The sequence below is a fragment of the Ostrinia nubilalis genome, chromosome 3, assembly GCF_963855985.1.
Source record: "Ostrinia nubilalis chromosome 3, ilOstNubi1.1, whole genome shotgun sequence".
Lineage (NCBI taxonomy): Eukaryota > Metazoa > Arthropoda > Insecta > Lepidoptera > Crambidae > Ostrinia > Ostrinia nubilalis.
Window position 1 is genome coordinate 14,564,231 of NC_087090.1, and position 20,236 is coordinate 14,584,466.

Consider the following 20,236-nt stretch of genomic DNA (forward strand, 5'->3'; position numbering starts at 1 on the left):
CACAGATAGAGTTGTCATCAGGTGACCAAATAATACAGTATCGTCGACCAGCGGACTGACCAGTTTTCTTTTTACGTACCATTCAAAGGTTTTTGCTATTCGTACAATAACGCTAGCAAGATAGAACTATAAATAACAAATGAAATATGCAAGTAATCACGGCGCCAATGGGATCGGCTTTTATACAAAATAAAATATTGGACTCAAAAATAGACTCATCGCTATAAAGTCGAGAAATTGTTGGCCATAAACTCCTTTACGAGATGCCAGATTTACTGACTGTTCTGAAGTTCTACAAGGGAAAATGGTCCTTGTTCTAATAGTTTTGGAGTTGGATTTGGAAGTGACAAGTTGCGTAGAGTGTCTCATTATTGTCTGTTTGGAATGCGAATCTTGAACACGTGCGTTTCGCAGGTAGAGCTTGCATGTGCAATCATTGTCTTCGCAAAAAAGTGTTTTTCTAAGCGTTGAATAGACGCATCTTTGCACAATAGTCGGTAGTCTTGTATCGGTGCCCATCATCGATCCGGCGGAGAGCCGACCGAACAATAAATCATGCGTAGGAGCATCTAACAATGCCTGCGATATTTGTTTACTGGAACATCTGTTCTCTGGGATGAGGGTGGCTATAGAATTGGCAAGTTTATCAAAAAAATAGAGCATTGTCGCATCGCTCAGGTAATTGTTGGAAGATTAACCCGATACGAACTCCACAATGAAATCAGAACACCTTGGCTTTTTTTTTCAAAATTTTTGGTGTGAATGGTGGCTGGGTGTAGGATTCCTCGTCTATGGTGATTGGTAACGTGATGAGCATTGCGGCATACCGCGACCTTGGTGAACGTTATCTGCCGCTGATAAGGCAGATTGTGGTGACCTTTAACGTCGACTAGGTGTCTTAGATAAGGCTTAAGTCCAATGACCGTGGTGGGATAATTTTAATTAACCTTTAACTACTGACGTGGGGGCCTCTCAGGCCTTGCAAAAGTCAAATTGTTGAATTTCTCCTCTCTCAAGTGCACGACACACGCGAATCTTTTAGTACCTTCAAGTTTCATTGCGCCGAGGCTGTCAACAACGGTGCACGTGATTGCACGCGCAATTTCAGTAGGTAAATTAATTTTAAAGTTTCTTGTGGGCCTCTCAGGCCCCCACCTCAGTATTGGCGTAACTTTTTTTGTCTATAGTTTTCATTTAGTTGTCGTCTTTTCTTGAAATAATTTGAAAAAATCTATGATATGGAGCCCACAGTACGTCGTCCGAGAGAAAGCGGTATCTCGGAAGTAAAAATAACCAGCATTTAAAGAAAAATAGAAGAACAGTAGTTTTTGGCACGTATGCTAGGAAATGATAAGCCTGTACCTGTCTATCAAGATTTAAACGATGAAACCAAGTGCCATACATGTATTTTGAAGATTCAAATGAAATCTACATTTTAAAAATATGTATGGTTTCCTTCACTGAGGAAAGCAAGTTTATCCAGACTGTGTTTAATTCGCACTATTTGATGTGTGTCATTTTTTCCCCCCTTTTTCATATTAGGATTACTGATATATCATTAGCTAAAAAGACTATTGAAAATTAAGATTCTAAGTTGATTTGTTGAATTTATGAATATTTTTCATGATAACTTTGTGAATCATGATTTCATGAGATTTTTGCCAAAAAATGCTACATGTTTTTTAAATATTGAAATAATACGTACTTATTAACAAATAATTTACATAAAAATAGTTTTATTGTATTTAAATATAACCACTATTAATAATTATTAAACATAAAACCCTAAAAAGATTACATATTTTTAAATATAAGCACACATATGTACGGGCCTCTCAGGCCCCCACGTCAGTGTTTACGTGAAATTAAATCCACCTCAGTAGCTAAAGGTTAATATTAATAAAAAAACTGGTATTCATAACTTTTTCCGTTCTCATGGCGTTTTAAAGGGGCATTTCGCGCTTGCTCTAGGGGAGTCGGATGCCAATGCGCATATTGATTCTCAAGCACTCTCGTCCACCGGATGTAACGGGACCGGAAACGGGCTGGATAAAATAGAACAGAACTTACGCGGCAGATGGCCGACATTGTATCGAAGAGAGACAAAAGGAGAAGTTGTTGATAATAAAAACAAAGAATAAACTGCGCGCCGCCACATGGCAAAGGTATTAACTTAATTATCTGACTCGGCTCGCCTCGGGATTTAAATTGGACGGTGTCTAGTTAGACTGGGAATGGATGGTCTGTAATTATGTAGATGCAATTTTTCGACGCTAAAAAATTGACTTTGTTGTTAAATTAACGTACGTTAAATTTTACGCGTAGCTTTATAATATGCATAATAACTATCATCTATCTTGCACGAGTACCTTTAAACTTTTATGTCTAGAAAAATTGCAGAGATAATATTTTTAGAAGTAAAACCCATTTAGTATCAATTTAAAATAAGACGTACGATGATGTAACATGTTATCGTAAACGCTCATCCACGTATTTGACTCAGCAGTGTTACATAAATACGTGATTTTAATGTATTTAGAGTGATCTCATTTACTGAATGTTATTCATTCAATCACGTTATGATTTGAAGCAGTTAAAATTGATGCTAAGGTTAAGTTTCTAGTGCGCCCGGCACGTAAATGTTTTGGTAAAAAATAAAGATCTGTTAACAAAAACATAAATCCGGGTATGATAGGTAATAAGTGGTTTGATAAGATACGTTACTATTTAAATTTGGAGCGAGGCGTAGTCGGTTCCTGGTTGGGCGGCGCGGTCGGTCGAAGGCGGAAGAGTTGCCTTTGCGCAACCCAACTGACATTGAACTGTGGCGTTCCTCGAGTGGAGGCCACGAGACGCCGGATTCTTATGTATTTTAATCATACGCGCCCGTAAAGTTAACTTGGAGCACGAAAATTTTCCTCTTTTCTTCATTATTACAAGAAATGCGTAAGAGGAAAATCGTGTAGCACATTGTTTCCATTAAACGGGAGAGATTTCTCGGCAACAGGATGTTATGACGAATAACAGAGCAGTTTTATGCGGAAGTGTGTAAGTGTATCATTTGCGAGAGCAAAACATTCCGTTGTTTTGAATCGTACCTACTTTCCTTCATCCTGTGAGTAATTATTATTAGGTATATGTCGCGCCTTTGTTTTCTTATAGGCTTCGATAGTCTTGATACCTACTTAGAATTTTATTATCTTAAGGGAAAACCATTTTGGATATTCTTGCCGCGTAGTTTTTCAATGAGAGGAGCAAGAACAAATAGCGCTTGCGTCACTGTCACGCACGTCGCAAGTGTGGGTGCTAATTTCATCAGTTAAAATGTTAAAACTCCCTCCAATGTCACCTCACTGTCTTACGTCTCGGCTGAAGGTGAGCGGTGTCAATCACACCAGGCATCAGACAGAATGTATTTGGACGATGTCATTATTTATGCAGGAGGAGGATGTAGTGGAAGATAACGCTCGTGTGATATTCAATTCTGAGAATCAATTACTGATTCTACGTCAGATCAATTGGAATTGTAGAACAGTTAGTCATTTGAATTTTCTCCGATGTATATTTGAGATTTTTTAGCATAAGAAGTGTTTCGGGTTGAAACGTCATCGGTCAGTGGTCAGTCGGCAGGATGGGCGTGTGCCGCGTGCGCATCAGCGGTGTTGCAAGCGCGCGCTGACCGTGTCCGGCCCGTCCTTGGCTGCGGCTCCCCGGCAACCTATCGATACCAGCGCGACGCCGCCGCCGGTGCGTAACCGCTTCCGCGTGCCGCTCTGACGTCACCAACGCCGAGCAAACAGTAAACAACGCCTACCTAGCGAACTCGAAACGCGTCGGCGTCACCGATCCGCTCCCAACCCCGGTAACTTGAGACTTCTCATCCCCCCCGTGACGTCACTGCGACGTAGTAACAGATCACGTGTCGCGACCTCTCAGGCCCCTAACCTACGCGTGGGCGACGTGCGTCAAACGCGTAAAATGCCGAAAACAAGAGTGGGTGCGCACGGTTCGCGAATTCCCAAACATCGACGCAGCGGGTAACTTCAGGCTCATTTCGCCCTACGTAACAAATCACTTAGGTAACTAAATATTAACAGAACAGGAGCCGGTGCGAGTGAACTGAAATCGTACTAGTTCATAATACAAGCCGATTACATCATCACGTATGGAGCGTAACTGCGCAAATTGTACTGAAAATGCCTGTTTAAATACAATCGATTGGACGGAGAAAACAAGACTGGAATGTAACTGCTAATGACGCCAATACGTATTTATTTGTAGTTGGTTTCATATTCGTCGATGACTTCATGTTAAGTACATAGTGTGATCAATAGCAATGACACGACCCGATCACGGCCATCGACTGCGAGTGTGACTTTCATATTAATGTCACCCACGAGCCTAATGGTGGTTGTGATAATCGTTTTTTGCTGATCGCGAAGCTAGTGAACTCGCTTACACGACTTAGGTTTGATCGTCGTGACCGACTACAAACCTGTCTCTGGTCGCGGTCAATTTCATGACATTGTCTGCAGACTCGGGTCGTTCAACGCTTCGCACTGTCTTACAATCTGATTGCATTTATGCATTTATTATTTCTATTTAGATGGTGAAACTGATATATTGCTCTTCTAGCTAATGGATCAGGCAAAAGTCAGACATTCGAGTCATGAGGGATGACTCTACATTGTGTCATTGGTAGAGTCACTTATTTCCCAACATTGTGAATAAGATCTGCCTTAGTTCACAAGTTTTTGTTTATTTATTAATACTAAGGATAATAATTATTAATTTGGCAAACAATAAATCAAAATGCAAAGCATGTTACGTCAACATGGTATTGTTTGTCCTGTCGTTACGCAACGCGACCGCGAACTGAGGTCGCGTACGTTCTCATATTTATTATACGTATTCTTCAATATCTAACTCGGCGCGAGGCCAGAAACACGAAAAGAGTAACGTTTCGCAACCCGAACCAATGTCACTGCAAGACCCCGTTCACACTGATCAATTTCGAGCTACAAACATAAGAATAAACATAAATATCGACGCCAAACCTTCCACAAACACGACATTTATTACAAATCCTTGGGCTTGACCTTTCCGTCTTACACGTCGCTGCTGCTAAGCACATTTTACGTCGACATTTCTTTTGTTTTGGCTATTCAATGAGAAGTTGTCAAGTTTTGGTAATGTAAGCATTCAGACAACAAAGTTTTCGAGAATGGGAAACACTCAAAGGACTTGCGTTGTGCTTGCGACACAGCCCGATGAATGTCAAGCCCGGCAAATGCAAACTTGACGTTCCTTTTTGTTCGGATCGTGTATAATGATCACGTGAACCATTTTGGCAAGTTTGTGGTTGTCGGTCCGTGTTGTAACGTTGGCTGTGTGCAACGCCGCGGCTGCGCTTGCGTCATTTCCTCTTGCTGACCATGAACTGAGTTACGTCAGCGTTGTTTCGGTACGAGATTAGGATGCGCCTACACTTCGGGCGTATCTAGAGGACAATCGCCTCTAGTCCCACACCGCTTCCTCTTCGCATCTAAATGGCACTCGAGTTGTTTGCGCGGCCGCTCTCGGGCTAGGGGGGAATGCCTGACCGAGGTGAGGCGGACCTACGAGCAACTATAATACTGCAACTGCACGGAGCTGCAACTCGGCCATACTATGCAGTTGGCGATCGTAAAAATATGCAAGCAAATGTTGTTTTACTTTAGTCCCCTTGACACGAATCTAAAAATGTTCAATGCAACTCAGACTTATTCGTACAGTAAGCGATTTATAGCCCGTATTAAAATAAAACCTGGATTTAGAATCATGTTTGTTTTGTTTTAAAAATATTGTTTTGAGTAAATTAAATAAATTATTAATGAGGAGCTGACTACAATGTTTGGTCGTGTCAGCATGCAGGAGTAAACAAAAGAAAACGACAATGTTAATTATTCGGAGATTTTAAGCAGTGACATCAGTTAGTAACCAACTAATTACCAAGTTAACCTCGTTTAATCTGTTTAGGTAAATTCCAGAACACGTTATTTGAGGATGTAATGAACAAAGATAAAAAGGTAAATAAGTAGTTCAGAAAACACAAAAACGATTACTTTGAGGAAATTTTAAAACATTCATGTGAGCAACAATGTGAGTAATGACATTCCAATTCATTCCATTCAACATGCTGCTTATCCATCTACTAACCACATTATTGTAATTGTAAAACGTTCCTACTTCATCGAATTTCAATTGGAAGTTAATTAATTAAGATTCAGTTACAACATAGGTATCGAAAAACTCGATTCCGACAACAAAAGCAGGAAATTGCTGATATGACAAACAACCATAACGTGACTAAGCTTAGTATCCATTGTCTTTATGGAATAAGACCGATGGACTGCCTAACGCTAAATGTGGTGGGTGTGGAAATGTTAAATTCAATACGACTGCAGGGATGCGCAGACGCGTCTGACGGGTATTTTTAGTGTCGTGTCGGAGGCAGATTGAGGGTTAATCGTAATTCTGGCCACTGTCCGACCGGTTTTCTTTTGCTTTTTGTGGACGCGCGACGCGGCCGCGAGGTAAACGCTCGACGCAAAGTGAAATTCGCAAGCAGTAAGCAAGACTAGGGCTGTCGAGACGAACTAAGATGAAATATAATATCGAAAGTATTAATTTCGATATCATCCAGTTATTCTATTTCAGGAACGAGTGGGCGCCCACCTCCGTTTTCGTGAAGGCCGTCTTTTAAGGGAATATTTCCCTGTAAGAGATTATATTTGACTACCACCTCCGCAGCCGAATATTTTACGGGCGAGCCGTTTCACGTAGGAGGACATTTTATTAAACCAGTTCCAGAATAAGGATGATTCGTAATTGGGCGCTGCTTACGTTTCTGCGGTCAAAGAAGTTTGTTAGAATTGGGGCGAACGGCTGGGAACAAAGGGGATGTTTTACGTAATACCGCCCACTCGATAACACAGAACCGTGAGTGTGGTGCTCTATAAATAGACCCGAACCCACGTGAAAGCCTGAAGCGAGCGAAACTTGTCTACGAATATGAAATGTTGTTGAACTCCGAGATGAAACAGGTAAAGGATACTAGCTAGGAGTAAGAACATCGCGAGATTTACGACTTAGATCGGAAGTTCGGTCACTCCCCCGTACCATAAAACTCTTAACACCAAACTCTTCCATGAAACGTCGACGATCGACTTCTTTGAATAACTCTCAATATTTTTATTGAGGACTCGTTTTTTTGCATGCACAAACACAAAACGTTGGCGAGTCTTACTTTTTTAGTTGCTCTTGTTTTTATTTGTGCGAACCACGAAGTGTAAACAGAGCTTGGCAATTAATGGATACAGGTTTTGTAGCTTTTACAGTAAACCTTCGAAATGATTTAAAAAAAAAGAGCAAGAGATTGTCTTTTACTGCGTCTTTTAGTAGGTACTATAATTACCAATATATTTTGGTGTCCCTTAACAACGCTCTTAAAATACGACACGTCAAAAGGCTCTTTAGCTTTTTCATTAAGGGCTATTTTGGGGTACAGTAAAAATAGTTGCTATGGGGTTCGGGGGTATCGACCCGATAGAATTTCCTATGATTCATCCCACACCCTCCATTGTTGTGTCCCTCTGATTTTAACCCTCTGGATGACGTCATCGGATGGTAGGTATGACGCATGCACTTGCAGCGAATGGAATTCTTCACATGAACCTCTGATTCATTGTACTTTGAACGGTGGGGTTTATTTTTATGACAGGAGAAATTGCTGACCGCAAAACTGATGTTTAAGTTTAAAGCTCCTCCAATATGTTTTGAGTTATTTGGATGAAATGTGTGTGTCATCGAACTTTTTTCGGAAAAAGTTGAGCGAGATTTAAAATAAACAGTAGCCGTCCAGTAACTTGATATCAATTAAAATGTATCGTCGAGTTATCAGTTTAGCGTTAGTTGTGTTGTTTACGGCGGGTGGTTTTCGGCGGTCAGCGACCTTCGCGTCGCGGATGCAGCGCCGAGCGCGACTCGCGACTCGCGACCGACGCCCGAGGCAGGTTTTAAAATGCAATAAAAATAAGTGCACGAGAAAATAAAATCCCCTCGCTACAGGAGCTTACTAGTTGTTGCCAGGCGAAGAGCGGAGATCACAACTCGCGCGGAACGGTAAGCCACAGTGTAAAATGGAATTGTTTAAACTTTAAGCGGCGTGTGTCGGCGGTCAGTGATTCCTCGTTCTCCGTGAGCGGCCAAGCGGGACGCTTTGCTTGGAGGGCGCAATTACGCGTCGTCTCGTCCCTATCTAATTGCTGGCACGTGCATATTTTTTCCTCGCGGGGTAATGTGAACGCTCTCCCATCTGAGGGATAAGGTCGCGTGCGCGACGGGTGTAAATGCTTTTTGCGAGAGTGTTTAATGAGCGTGGCTTATGCTCTAGACCTCGCAGCGAAGGCTGAGCCGGTTCGACTTGCCTTTATTCGCTGTGCACGGCGTCTTCAGTCACGAATGCAATGACTCACACGCTGATATCATAACATGACACTAGCAAACCGTTGTTTTCCATGAGACTGGAGGCGAGTCAGTCAAGGTTTGCAGGAATTAAATGTCCACTGAATAATAAATTGAAAGGACAAAGCGTTCGAGGAAAGGACGACTAGCCTTAAATGGATTGTTTTGATTGTGGACAAGACCAGCGTTAAATTAAACAAGAAATGACACTGCGATTATCTGATTGTCCAAGGAAAATTGCCTGATAAGGCGAGATGTGATTTGAAATGAATTTCTGGAAGTAGTTTATTAATTTAGATGTTTTTGAAATAAGAGAGGTATTGATGCAGGCAAACGGAGCGTGTCACAACACATGGGCGTCGTATCGGCGGATAAGTGCGCTGTTACGCAAATCCGCAGATATGTCGGCGCGAGCGCGGGCGCGCCGCTTGCACAAGGTTTCGCAGACCTTTGTTTTACGCAACCCGATCGATTTAATAGCTAGTCGTGCGTTTTCTCAGCTGTGTACCCGACTGCGGAATTAACTAACCCTAAATTGGGTAACTGCATCGTTTAAAGTTACCTAAAATTCGTCTTCTATTATGATGATTCAACAAAGGTCAGGAAGGAAGAGGCGGAATGCGAGATTCTATTGGATTTCTTAACAATAACCTGTTGTCATGTGCCCCCGTTTTCGGAAGGTGGACGTAAACATAAACCCATTATCGCTTCAGGCTGGCTTCTGTGACAATCGGATTTACTTTGTTGAAGACACCTATGTCCGGATTCGCCACGCGGAATGACGCCTTTGCTTTGTGTGCATCTGTATTCATGTGTAGACAACAATCGGAGAGCATTGCACTACGCTCACCTACGTCCGGTAGCCGCGTCCGGTCTTTTCGTACCACCAAAAAAGGTGCGAACATACTTTATTTATAGTCGTGACGAATGCTTGCGTCGTTCACAGGCGATTCATATATTTTCAGAATGAGGGAGAAGTGTAGGTGTTATGAATGAGAATGAAAGCATTTTGGGCCGTTTCCCGACTCACCGTTTTGTAATGGAACAAAGGAGTAAATTAAATTAGCGAGGTAAAAGAATGGTATGTTTTTATTGGTGTTAGGAGTATCGGTCTGTTCCGCACGAGCGACGAGGCGGCACCGCGCGGCCGGCGTCGGCGGCAGCACGACATTGGCACAGTTGCGCGACCTCAACACCACGCGATCGAGGTCGCGAATAAACGCCCCAAAACGAGATACACCTCAGTCGGATTCCCGCACGCTTGAATCACTCTTTATAAGCGACCCGTGCGCCATCATTTATCTAATTCAAGCGGCCACACCCGCGCGCGAAAAATACCAACCACGTGCCAACAACGCACTGCGAAACATACACCCAATTTCCAATGGTTCATTGCAAAATCCTGACAATAACTCCCTTGATGATTCAGCTGCACCAAGTTATACAACAGAAACTGAGACACACGGCGGATTACTGTGCGCCCAGTCTTATGCAAATACATGGCTGTAATGTAGCTCGTCTTGCACCACGGCTTTGGCAATTCGGTTTCAAAACGTTTTCAAAATACGCGCAGGCGCTCAGGTAGACTGCTGATCGACCGCTGCTGCGATATTGGCGACTGCCTCCGGCGATGTTTAAGAGCACGACATTGCGTGCCGTTTATGAAATAGTGGCAGAGCGGTTGCGCGTGAGTGGTATCCCGGGTTAATTCGGTTCTAAATGAGGTTCACATTTAGAAGGAAATGTGGCAGCCGGTGGCCGGGTCGGTATGCGCCGCGGCGGCGTCTGCCGGGTGGCGAGTCGTCGTCTATCGCGGACCAATTTGGCACATCCGCTGGCAGACGCCAGCGCAGGACCGTAAATATCCCGTCCCGTTAACCCCGCAAAGCGTTTGCATCGTCATAAATATTTTGCACTGAAACAAGATCCGGCTTGAATATTCCTATTAGACCATCTAACTGGTTTGTACAAATAACCATGTTTACCGAGCAAGATTCCAAGATCACGGACATAGATGAGCTCAAGTTCTGGTATACCGTACTGCCGTATACTGTAAATATCCGATTGCGCAATCAAAAGCCGTCGTATCATCGCCATTGTTTGAGACGCATTCGATCATCCGATCCGGCTCTAACACCGTATTACGCAAAAACTCTGGTTTTGTTTTGTTACCTGGAAAGCCTCGCTGCGGCTTCGGGTATTATTATTTTAGCTCGGATTAGGCGGGATGGGTCTGAACAATGCAACGACAATTTTATACCTGAGATTGTTTACAAAGGATTCGTAGTATCTACAAGTGACTACGCTCGCGGGCACCGCTCTGTCTGGTGTGCACCTCAGTAATTTTAGGCTTATCCATTGTAAAAGCGAGCGTAACAAATTAATTTTGGAGATCCATCCATCGTGGACAATGGACAGTTTTTGGCTAAGCACATTTCCGCCTCGTAGTATCCTGTCGCGTCCAAATTAAGGATGCATTATTCGGACAACGATAGTTTGTGTTCAAACATCCGGCTTTCCTCGGGAAGTCGGGTACGTCACCGACAAAATATTGTAAATCACGTTTACATCGCGTATACAAATACAATTTGTAAGGCGAGTTACCTGGAATGGATGGTTACATCATTTTATGAAGCGGAAGAGGTTTTATTAAAAATGTTTTATGGGATAGACAGTTGAGCATGCATCATGTTCTGGCAGGGTGTTAAGAGCGGACTACCTGCGTTATCGGCTAAATCAACCTCGATTTCCTCCCCCAAGGTCTGAGCCCGGATACATCGCCCGAGATTTCTCTTGATAGTTTCTAGTTTCACATGATGCTCATTTGTATCTCGCTCTATACAGCACATGACAACAGTGAAAGTAGATTCCGTTTCTGAACAGCGATTAACGTTCGAATTCCGCCAGGCCACCGACGGTAACCCAGTTCCATTGAAGAGGTCATTAGAAATGCTTATGACTTGCACTTTTGTAGTCTTTTGGTGACTAATTCGGTAAATTGGCATCCATATCATTTCACGTTTTACATTTTTATTTTACAAATAGGTAACTAGCCATACTGTCTAGCCTTTGTGAAATACGGGACAAGAACATTTTCATGGCAAAAGACAAGAAAAACTGCAAGCTAGCGTTGAGAATATCCACTTCAAAGCGTCAAAGAGAGTACGGAATCAATATTAATGTTCTTGTTTACCTTTGAGTCGGGACGTCGGCATCGCGAGATGTTGATCGCGGCGTCTCGCCGGATGACTCGAATTTATAATCAGGGGGTTTTATCCCGGCCTTTATCCCGCGACCCGGGACGTGTGAACGGAGGTCGAGGGGCGCGGCACTTGCTCAGATTGCACCTTAGCGAACAATTGACAGACCATTCTCACGACTGCTAAGAACAGCTGTATGAAGAAGTGACCACTGTGACATGTGGATGGTCATTAGAATTTATTAGGGCTGGACAAGGTCAGCTGTCCATTTATGCAAATGAGGGATTGTCTGAATCATCTGAATAATCGTGGCTTGTATCATAAAAAATACTATGGGAAAGTTGATAGAACAGATGTTATTAGCGAAGTTCGCCAGACTCTATGGGAATGCTAGAGCAGATGCTTGACCCAAAGACGAACGTCCGTTAGTATCTTGAAACAAAAAGCGACATTTCCGTTCCTATCTGCGTCAACACATGGCCAAATGGAAACGCAGCTGCAATATCCGCGATATCCCGTTAATTTAATGGTCAGGCGGATGATCAATCCGGTCGAACTGTTCTCACTTTGTTGTTTCAACTTTACATGCGACATGAATTTCCCATTTTGCCTTCCCAACAGATGGCTGACTGCGGCAAAAGTTTGTCTTTTACCAGGAGTTCAGAGTTTCTGTGTAATAACCAAATGTAAAACATTCCACCTTTGAGCGGCAACTTTGGAAAAGGCTTCTCAAGTCGTGGCTGCTTGCTCTGCTATTACGTAAAGGGTAAAGCAAAAGTTTTTACATTTGAGGCACGGTCGCGGTACTCCCCGTTTCGCATCGCGTACAGACGCTTTTGACAACATTCGCTTTGATGATGCGACGTCGAAAGGAGTATTAAATTTTACCTTTTTTTCTGTCTGTCCACTCCATCCGAAAAGCGAACTGAATTAAAACGCTGTGTAAAACGCACACACGAATTTCATTTATGGAGTGTCTGCGGAGTTCTTGGATACATATTGCTGGGTAATTTTAAAGTTATGTATGTTGGCGGGTACTATTGCGGCGGTGTCAAAGGCATGTTCGGATTCGCAATACGAATGTCACCAGGGACGAGTGTCTCGACAAAGGTCAAAGAAACTATTACACTAAGTCAAGCCCCGAATTGTGTGGAGGCGTACAGAAATGTCTCGGCGGGAACGTGAGGATAACCCAATACACAAAAGGATGGTTGTTGCCCCGACCCGTGGGCGAATGGCCGCATATTTAAATTTGTATAAAAAACATATCAATCTCGGGACAGTAAGTAGGTGGGATTAAAAAGGATTGTTTGATCCAAACATTGTTTAGTTTTTTAAATTAAAAATTTCCTAAAGAAACACTTTTGAAAGGATCAATTGGAATACGGGCAGGTGAATAGAATTTAATATGGTGTTTAAGGAATGTGGTGGATGATTCACGAGTGAAGGGGTGCATGTAATAATGTTTTGGTTATCTTTTTAGGGGATAATCAGAATCACCTGATCGTATAAGGGTTCGCAGGTACCCGCATGAATAGCATAGGGGTGACCGAGGAGCGCATACGCGGTCTTCTCGTGGCCGGTGCGCGAGCGCAGTCGGCCCCTTGACCCCATTGCGGCGCAGTATTGTACGCAGCAATGACACCGTTCGCCTTGAGCCGCAAGCACTGCCGGAGATATTCGCAACAATGGAGGCCAGATAACATTTCAAAAGTTTGAAAATCCGCTGGTTCTTATCGACCGTAAATAATTATTAAATTCTTCGATTAATTATTCATGACTCGACTCCAATGTTTAGTAGGATTCTAATAAAATTGGTGGCGCCGCGTCGATACCGGTGACAATACGTAGTTTATTGGGAACGATAACTGCCATTATTGAAGCGACACGTACTGCTTGTGAATTATCATAATGAATGAGTCGATAGCCGTTTTATCGTATTCGTGCGGGCGTTATTGATTCACGAAAGGAAACAGCGCGCTACTAAAAAGTTTACTTCCGTTACTTCTGTGCACTTTTTGTCGTCAAAACTTTTCTCACGATCGACCTCTAAAGTGGGCGTCGATATAAAAAATGTGGAGGAAGCAATCTATCGATCAGAGTTCGGTCGATTGCAGCCTATCAGTTGCTAAGGAAGCGTTGCGTCAATCGTTTAATTGACAAAAGTCGACCGCGTCCGAGCGCTAAGTCGCGGTAAGCCGTGGCCTATGTCGTGGCTTTAGATCTAGCATAATGGGACAAGTTTTTTAAATAGTAGTGAAACATGCATCAAAAGTCAAAACTCACCTCTGGGGATCAGCGAACACGAACTTCCTCAGTTTGAGATCACGTAGAACGATTCCTTGCTCATGACAAGCGGCCACAGTTTCTGCCATTTGTCTGAACAGCCTCCGGGCTTCGTGTTCCCGTAGCCTTTTCCGCGCCCTCACATACGAGTGGAGGTCGGAGTGCGATCGAGGGAATATTAGGTACACCCTCTTGTCGCCGACTAGAACTTCGTGGATGGGGTTGACGTGCGGGTGGCCATCGAGCCGATAGTGTGCTTGGAGTAAGCTACTGCAGTCTCGTGACACCACCTAGGAAAACACAACATATTACTTTCTTTGCCTGTTTCATAATATCTTCTGTGACACATTCATCAGACTGTTACAGATATAAATCTTCATCTCAAAAGGTCGAACATTCAAAATAGCTTCAAGCTCAGTCAAAAGGATTATTCCAAAGTGATATTCGTTTAAAAGGGTAACTCTAACGTGAATAACAAGATTTCAAAGACTCTTGACTAGTGAATAGACCCTTTGCCAATATAGAAAAGGTGGTTTGATATTGCGTCGTAGAAACGTAACGTCTACAACGGATTTAAATCTGCACATTCGTATGAGTATAGGTAGGTACTACTACATACATATCTTTCTTAGCCCTTCAGACAAATGTTAGTAATAATTCGAAGTTAAAATTAGGGTAAAATGGCTCGTATTATGAACTGGACTTAAAATCAAGTCTGTGATTGCTCTAAAATACTGTAATTCTACTAATCGCAGGCTTGAATTATTTGAATTTTGAGTGTCATTTCAAGGTACCTAGGTACCCGTACGGGTATATATAGAGCAGTTAGTTTTAGTCACAGTCTATTTTCTATCGAGCAATGTCAACGACTCCATGGACGTAAATTCCAAATCTGATTTCCCGACTCACGAATGATGAATCACGTCGCGTGCTTCGAGCCATTTCTTTTTCACTCTTTGTCGTATAAATAGTTGTACGATATTTTCAGTACATTCTTCACTCTACTAGACACACAGACGCGTATTTCCAGTTCAGAATATTATTATTTGGCATGAATCGAAAATAAACATGACCCATTTAACGTGGTGGTTGCGAAAAAACAACTTATCGATAAGAAATTTGCGGTGTTGGTGTAGCACTTGATAATATTTGGCTGCGAATATGCTTTACAGGAGCTAACCTACATTACTGTTATCGATATTTACTCAATCACTAGATGTTGCAAAATATTTACTGGCTTGACATTCTAGGCAGTTTGTACTCTTGATAATCTAACTAACATTGTTGAGCATGTTAGAAATCTAATCAACACGCATAAACGGCTATTGTTTAAAGTGTAGAGTAGTTCGCCCAAATACAGGTTTTACCTATTGAATTTGAACAAACGGACATGGTTAAATCGAAACCATCATCATTATGCAGATAATGTGACGCTCATTGTCTTCAACCCACTTTAAAGCCTCCGTTCGCTACGCCTCAAGCAATGCCACATCGAAGTTTACTGTACAACTTGACTCGATTGTTTGCAGATTGATTGCAGTAAGTACCCCTACTCTGCTTCCATCGCGTAAACTCGTCGAATTCCAACTGTATGTCTGGGTCTGTTAAGGTTATTGATAAGACCGGTCGCATTGAGGCAGCGATGAATGGCGAGCGCGTTCTTTGAAGCGCTCACTGTGATATTTAGTGGGGGCACGGCATAAGAGGGGGGGCCCCTCTAGCCTCGCTGTGACATTCGGCGATCGGCACGTTATCAACTCGTCTATTTCACAATGTCAATGAGAAGGTCACTACTATTTTCGGGGCGATCAAAGGCGGCCACGTGTGACGAGCTATCATAATGCTCACAGAATTTTTGATTCCGTTCTTTTAATTGAGTGATGAGCTCTTAAACGAGTTGCGTAGCAGTTACAGTGTGTGTGTATGTAACGTAAAGTAACAAATGTGTCTGCAAGAGTCGGTGTTGTAAATACGCTCCGCGGCGTTTAGCAATGATAACGTTGCCACACTTAACCTTGCCAGGTTCTCACGAGGGAAGTGCCTATTCTGTGCCTTGACAATACCCGTATAGGCCTTTGTTAGCACTAGAACTATGTGTTGCCTAAATTTAATGGCCACGAAAATTTAGTGAGGATGTTTGAAATAACGAGTTTCCGATGTTGCTGAGTCGGTGTCGTTGGTGATTCACAAACGCTAATAAGGATAGGTCGGTGGTCGTTGTCTGAGTAATTTAGACTGGCTGACCGCTGACGAATGTGTGCCACAGGTTTGTATGAGTTGTATGACACACGTGGAGATGGTTAAGTTGAAACGTGTCGACTGATTAAAGCGTTATTACCGTTAATAGCGGGTATTGTTAGCGATCGGTTGCGAAAGGTACACATGACATTGTAAAAACTGCGATGGCTTTGGCCTACAAGTGCGCTCTCGCGCAAGACCATGACATATAAAGTGTGACATCGGAGTTCCACACTGATGCTGTGAACAATACGCATCCATGAAAAACGACAATTACAATTTTAATTGTTTAAACAGCTAGTAATGATGGCAATGACAAAGTTGAGCCACTGATAAATCAAATAGGCCACTAGTTTGAGCTCGTTCACGTCATGTTCGATACTTTCAGCGTAGTTTTAATGAGAAATGAATAATTTTTATTTCGCTGTCAATATTTGAAGTCAAGATAAAATCGCAATAAATTATTCAGGGTGTGAATTCTCAAGTCAAAGTTGAACATTAGTTTCGAATGTCAATTGGTAAATTGCAATGAAAGGGACACCATGTGGGCATATTATTTGGACTCGGCTTATCTCCGCATGGGGTCCGGATCCCGTGGGATAAAGGCCCAAAGGGAACCCTTTGAACTGCTAGATATCGTGAGTATGAAACTTGCAGTAGACTGAAACTAAGTTTCACTATTGAATGTACAATTCATAGGAAATAAATGAAAGATAATAATGTAAGTAATGGAATTTTGTTTTGCGTCAATTCTGAAGAACAATGGTTAAAATACAAAGAGAAAAGTTAAAATAATGCGCAGTGAAATTAAAATTACTTTTATCACTGATAGAATTTTATCACAGGAAACGTGGATTGTACCGCTTGGATAAAGTCTTATTACGTGGTTTTATGATAAGCATTTGCGTAGGTAGGTATTACGAGTGCAAATTCACCAAGAGGTTGCATGTGTTGAACTTAGATCTACATGTTTAAGATTATAACTGACGCCATTTTAATAGCTGAACAAACAAAGGTCAAGAATGAGATGATGATCTCGAGCAAGACGCGGAAGACGTGTTTCTAATTTCATCAAGGAAAACAAAATGCTATCGCGTAATCACGTGATCAAGACGTTTTTAACTGTAGGTTCTTTCCCTGTACGTAACTTTTGTGACGATCGCGATCGTCACTTGTTATGTCGAGATGAATGTTTGCTCTGCGTTTGATACGACACCTATTAGGTATGTTGTGTCAAAAGGCGTCACGTTTTGTGGCAATTAACAAATGGACCATAGGTCGGGACGAGATTACGCACTGTATCAATCAAACAAAGCTACGCAACGCTGTTGAAACCAACATTGCGCCATGACACGTTATTATCCTCGTCGTGTCGCGAGCCATGATAGATCATTCGCTTTGACAATGGATTTAAAACATTACAAGCGGTTTATAAATGAAACACACAAATGTTTTGCCAAATATTGAAATGTAGCCGGCAAAAGCAAATTGGATTGGTAGATTTGTGGATTAGCTGTCCTTTGATATTGATCTGATACCTAAATCTCTTTTTTGGCATTGTGGCAACGTTTTACCTATTTGGGATCATTTATGTGTATTTAACTAACATTCGCATTTTCCCTATTTCTATTTGCTCATCGTGACTTAACTGTGCCTTTCTACGTTACTATTAAGGCCGGGTAGCAGAGAAAATGGCGAAAATGAGGTTTTCATTTTTCATTTTTGAGGTACTAAACAGTAAAATTAAAGGCTAAGATTTTTATTGGGCATAGTTGAGAATATTTTCGAGGGCTATTAACGGATGGAAACACGATTTGATGAAGTTGACTCGATAGAATAAATTCCCAAAGTTACCTCTATTGGTTTTCTATTTATGGTTTTATTTTTAAAATAAGCGATTTGAGATTCTAAATCTTTTACTAAACTAAAGTTCAGAAATAACTTGAGGGCTTTTAACGGATGAAATTTTTATATTGCGTCTTATTTAGTTACAATGTTAAAAAATGTGGAAAAAATCGTCCATGACGGCTTGAACAATCTCAATCAGTCGCGCGGTGGCGCTTACGGAGGACGGACGCGTGTCAGTTTTTTGGCCGTGACAGTTCGCGATTTGTCAATATTTTTGACAATGATGACTTTGATGAGTCACAGTATAATAATATCAGTGTTACTGGAGAAAGCTTAAATTTTTGATAATTAAGAATTATCAATTTTGTCTACCTATTGAAATTTAAATCGTTCGCATCCTTTTAAACGAAGACTCTACTCATGATACATAGTACTCAAATATGAGACAAAACCAATGAGATAAAATTTCATTTTAATAGTACCTACATACAATCGTCTTACACTCTTTAGAAGAGCACACTGACACAAATAAATAATAAAAAATACTGTCTAAGGTCTGTAGCTAAAGGTCTAAGCTGTAAGATAGAAGAATCTTCTAGCCAAAAAGATGCCAGATGCAGCAGATGTCAACGGATTTAAAACTGGAGTTCATATGACTCCTTGTAGACTTGAGTCTCTAGAGCGTCCCTTCCTCCACCATGCGTAAGAATGTTTCAAAAATACTGTCTAAGGTCTGTAGCTAAAGGTCTAAGCTGCAAGATAGAAGAATCTTCTAGCCAAAAAGATGGCAGATGCAGCAGATGTCAACGGATTTAAAACTGGAGTTCATGTGACTCCTTGTAGACTTGAGTGTCTAGAGCGTCCCTTCCTCCACCATGCGTAAGAATTTTCACAAAAATACTGTCTAAGGTCTGTAGCTAAAGGTCTACGCTGCAAGATGGAAGAATCTTCTAACCAAAAAGATGGCAGATGCAGCAGATGTCAACGGATTTAAAACTGGAGTTGATGTGACTCCTTGTAGACTTGAGTGTCTAGAGCGTCCCTTCCTCCACCATCCGTAAGAATTTTCACAAAAATACTGTCTAAGGTCTGTAGCTAAAGGTCTACGCTGCAAGATGGAAGAATATTCTAACCAAAAAGATGGCAGATGCAACAGATGTCAACGGATTTAAAACTGGAGTTGATGTATGGAACGGTCGCTTTTTTGTAACCTTTATAATTTGGTCGGCTTATAGAAGAATTCCTGATATTTTTTTGCAGTTCGATAACTTTCTTATAAGTCGTATGCTTATAAGTAATAAGCTGAAATTAACAGGATAGCTTATTCAAGGAACATTTTAATTTGTCCATTGTATGCCATGTTCCCTTGTTATAAGGGAATCGCGTATTCGGCCACGAAAGTAAGACTGTTAAAATAAATTAGATTTCTTGAAATCTCTCTTTTTGCAAAGCCACATCATTTATATTTACTGTGGTTATAAAGGTGTACGAAGGGTACATGCTACACCTTTTTATTCGATTGTAAGAGTACTGGTTTACTCACAAATCCGTTTTATCTGAATTTCGAAATCTTTTAATTACACTGGTGTTTATCATTCAAATCAATGACTAATGTTTGAACTAATTTGGACATATCAAGGTCTATCATTGGTATTTTTTTCAAACTTCTGCGTTGAGCCATTTACGAGATCTGGGACATCACAAAACATTACCCCAGCAAAATTCTAAATAACTTGAGAACCGGAACACGAACAAATTTTGCTATTCGTGGACAAATTACTACGCAACAAGAGCTATCTAATTTGAAAATTATAAATAACTTGAAAAAATCTATCTATCCATGTATTTGGTTCTGGGATAGAACGACTTTAAAAAAAAAAAAAATTCCAGGGTAATGTTTGAAACGTTACCCCAGCAAAATCTGTTTTTTCCTAATAACTTTAAAACTATAATTTGAACGAATTTTGCTATTAGTGGACAAATTTCTGCTCATCGTGGACTAATTATCTGCTATACTCTCGACTCTATAAAGCACAACATTTATAAAAAAAATTGCTGCGGTAATGCACTCCAGGTAACCGTGTGTGATGCTCATTGCTCATAGTAATTTTCGATACAGAGCCCCGTACATACGTTATACATAAATTATGGAAAGAAAA

At 41.5% G+C, this 20,236-nt stretch overlaps 1 protein-coding gene across 1 annotated transcript in view; it reads right to left on the minus strand.

The window, feature by feature from the left end:
* Positions 1 to 20,236, minus strand: part of LOC135088054 (tribbles homolog 2) — a 36,287-nt gene that overhangs the window by 13,790 nt on the left and 2,261 nt on the right. The window contains exon 3 of the mRNA XM_063982940.1: positions 13,992 to 14,281. Coding sequence (XP_063839010.1) covers positions 13,992 to 14,281 — 290 coding nt within the window. The remainder of the gene's footprint in view (positions 1 to 13,991; positions 14,282 to 20,236) is intronic.